Raw genomic sequence first — 3,614 nt, 5'->3', positions numbered from 1 at the left:
GATATTGTCCATGTACTCTTCATGATAAAAGGAACGATTAAACGCTAGAAATATCGAAATTGTATCTGTTTAATATGTATGTGTACAAAACTTATGTTGATACGAACAGCTTACACATAATTCGGAGGTAGTTGTTTCACATGGTTAAAATGGATGTTTAAACAATAAAATATATAAACAATATTTATCTTTTTATTAAATCTAATCGTGTGCTATGATCAGCCTGGTTAGCGGAAATACTTATTGAATCAAGAACGATAAAGACACGGTGCGCTGAAGGGTCGAGGGTCACCTGTTGACATTAATTACACTAAGACAAGGTGAGTGTTCCGATACTGTCCCTACGTGATAGTGGAGTGCCCCCGGTAGTTTCCACCCAACCCTACGTAGTCAGGAGGAATAATATAACATCGAGATAATGACGTACGTCTACTGCCTGTTGTTGTCGCCGGATTGAGGGTTATTAATCTTAATAAATGCATTAAATCCAGCCCAATAACAGTGGACAGATGGTCAGCACACAGCCAGTGTTTCTGATTCGTTGTCCATATCGTACTCGGACTGCTACGTATATCCTGTTACGGTGTTTCATTCACTTTCAATCAAAAGAAGTGGTATCGCAGCGACTGCCTTATTTGCGCAGAATCTTTACGAAATTTATGATTATTTAGTTTTTCCTGGAAACGTTGGAGTCGTTACTCAATCCGCAGAATCTTGTTCGGTGATCATGTAAATCAGTACTGCAGTAGGAACATTAAAGCAGCTTAGATGTTCAGTTCATATACACGTAGGTCAGTTGGCTTGATACGTTCCGTGTTGACTGAAGGAAGTTGCGTTTCGTGCAGCTTATCACTAAAGGCGATCTTTGTGAACAGACGACAGGTCCATTTAGCAGGAATATTTTGACTTTCACAAAAGTATTACCTATAATATATTGACACCAGCTAGGGAAGAAGCGTCTAAATGACTTCGTAAAGGCACGTGATAGAAATGTCTGGGATATCTCAAAACTCGTCTCTTTCAATAACTTCCACCAACAGCTCACATGGTGGGAATGCATCCTTTCCATTTTTCAACTTTTCCTCGTTTGTAATTCCAGAAGACAGTCTGCTTCCGGAACCGTTACCAAATCCAGTAATCGACACATTCCTCGTCCTCTACATGCTGATCATATTGCTAGCTTTACTGGGGAATGTGCCGGTAATCATCATAATCGGATGTGTTAAACAAATTCGTTCAGTGACCGACGTCTTCATCCTGTCTCTGGCGGTCAGTGATCTGATGATAGCCACCCTCAATATGCCCTTCCACCTCCACTTCATTGTGGCGAACGAGTGGTTGACAGGCGGCAAGACTGGCGAGTTCCTGTGCAAGTTTACTACATATATACAGGGAGTAACAGTGGTGTCCAGCATACTGACCCTCCTTGTCATCGCCATAGACAGGTAACGACACAATATGTTGGGGGATAGGGAAGATATTGCGCCTTACGTGGTGACGGATTTTGATATAACTTTACCAGGCTTTGGAGCAAATACGATATACTATTACTTTAATTTATCTTGCCGGTTCCGCAGATGAAGCAAAAACTCATCCCCTTCTTGAGCGCATGGTCTTATTCTCTCTGGTTTTTTAAATATAAATAGTGCCTTTGTTAATATTGTGCCCTAATTTTATCGATTCGGGAAAAAATAGAAAAAAAAGAGTTAAAAACGAAGTGTTTACAAAACCAATATTTGAACTCAAAGTCGATAAAACTGAGGCAAAATACATAAGTAAGAGGAGAATAAGACCAGGTGTTATGAAAGGGTACGCGTCTTCTGATTCATCGCCGACAACCGTCATGTAAATCTGGGTCAAATCCAAATAAAGTTCAAATATATGAAAGTACTCGGTAACGTACTACCTATTGGGCGAACTATATATAATGATAGTACTGTATTTTGAGGGGAAATTTACGAATTAAGTTTTATGGAAGTTATTTGCAGAATTCGCCTAGTCAACCTGTTGAGTGGCATCAACTATTATATAAATGATATACAATTTACTGATTATTTAACGGAAGTATATACTGTTAATTTCAAGAACTAAACAAACATTCAAGAATTTGTTTCTACAAAGATATAGGAAGAAATGAAGATTTAATAGAGAAATGTATATACATTTATACTAAAATATATGCTGAACGCAACGTTGTTAATAAGAAGATGAATTAGAAAAAGAAAATAATAATATCTCCATTTGGCTAAACACAGTTTATTACTGATGAGTAGATAAAATGGAAAAGCATATATTATTTTTATATCTGAAATATGTTTTAAAAGATTTGATTTTCATATATTATTGCGTACAACTTTCGTTAATAAATTGTTGTCTTTGTGTTAATTCGAAGAAAAACAAATATAAGACTTTTATTTATGAGTTCACTATTTAGTTTTATTCGGTAGTCAGTATGTATGTAAGGTTATGAATAATTGTGTCACAGTCATTACAGATTGTATCACATAGTAATGAGTAGGCACTGTATTTGTCCCACTAAAAATAGTAAGCATGTCACAGTAAAAAGTGTGTATGTCACGGAAATAAGTACGTATATTACATTAAACAGTCTGTATGTCAAAGTTATTAGCATGTACATCACAGTAATAAGTACGTCACAGAAATACTAGTACGTATGTCAGTTATAAGAGCATCACAGTAATTACGATGTAGTACGTACAGTAAGTCACAATAATGTAGTACAATGTATGTAAGTCACAGTAATTAGTAAGTATGTCACAGTAATTAGTACGTATGTCACAGTAATTAATACGTATGACACAGTAATTAGTATGTATGTCACAGTAATTACTATGTATATCACAGTAATAAGTATGTATGTCACAGTAATTTGTACGTATGTCACAGTAATTTGTACCTATGTCACAGCAATTACTATGTATTTCACAGTAATTAGTATGTATGTCACAGTAATTAGTTCGTATGTCACAGTAATTAGTTTGTATGTCACAGTAATTTGTACGTATGTCATAGTAATTAATACGTATGTCACAGTCATTAGTATGTAAGTCATAGTAATTAGTATGTATGTCACAGTAATTAGTACGCATGTCACAGTAAAAAATCCGTATGACACAGTAATAAGTATGTATGTCACAGTAATTACTATGTATGTCACAGTAATTTGTACGTATGTCACAGTAATTTGTACGTAAGTCACAGCAATTACTATGTATTTCACAGTAATTAGTACGTATATTACAGTAATTAGTACTTATGTCACAGTAATAAGTATGTATGTCACAGTAATAAGTTTGTATGTCACAGTAAGAAGTACATATATCATTGTAATTAGTACGTATGTCACAGTAACTTGTACGTTTTTCACAGCAATTACTATGGATTTCACAGTAGGTAGTATGTATTTCATAGTAATTAGTATGTATGTCACAGTAATTAGTATGTATTTAACAGTAATAAGTATGTATGTCACAGTAATTAGTACGTATGTTACAGTAATACATAATGTAACTATGTATTTCCAGTAATTAGTATGAACGTCACAGTAATTAGTACGTATGTCACAGTATTAAGTATGTATGTCACAGTAATGA

The 3,614-nt window shown here is 34.8% G+C and overlaps 1 protein-coding gene across 1 annotated transcript in view; it reads left to right on the top strand.

The window, feature by feature from the left end:
* Nucleotides 1-1,284: 1,284 nt before the first annotated feature.
* Nucleotides 1,285-3,614, top strand: part of LOC110448231 (cholecystokinin receptor-like) — a 13,175-nt gene continuing 10,845 nt past the window's right edge. Inside the window, exon 1 of the mRNA XM_021494378.1 lies at nt 1,285-1,445. Within this exon, the coding sequence (XP_021350053.1) occupies nt 1,300-1,445 (146 nt within the window). The 5' untranslated portion in view covers nt 1,285-1,299. The remainder of the gene's footprint in view (nt 1,446-3,614) is intronic.

The sequence above is a fragment of the Mizuhopecten yessoensis genome, unplaced genomic scaffold (genome assembly GCF_002113885.1).
Source record: "Mizuhopecten yessoensis strain PY_sf001 unplaced genomic scaffold, ASM211388v2 scaffold3949, whole genome shotgun sequence".
In the NCBI taxonomy this organism is placed as follows: domain Eukaryota; kingdom Metazoa; phylum Mollusca; class Bivalvia; order Pectinida; family Pectinidae; genus Mizuhopecten; species Mizuhopecten yessoensis.
The sequence above is the reverse complement of the archived record's forward strand: the minus strand, read 5'-3'. Positions and strand labels throughout refer to the sequence as shown.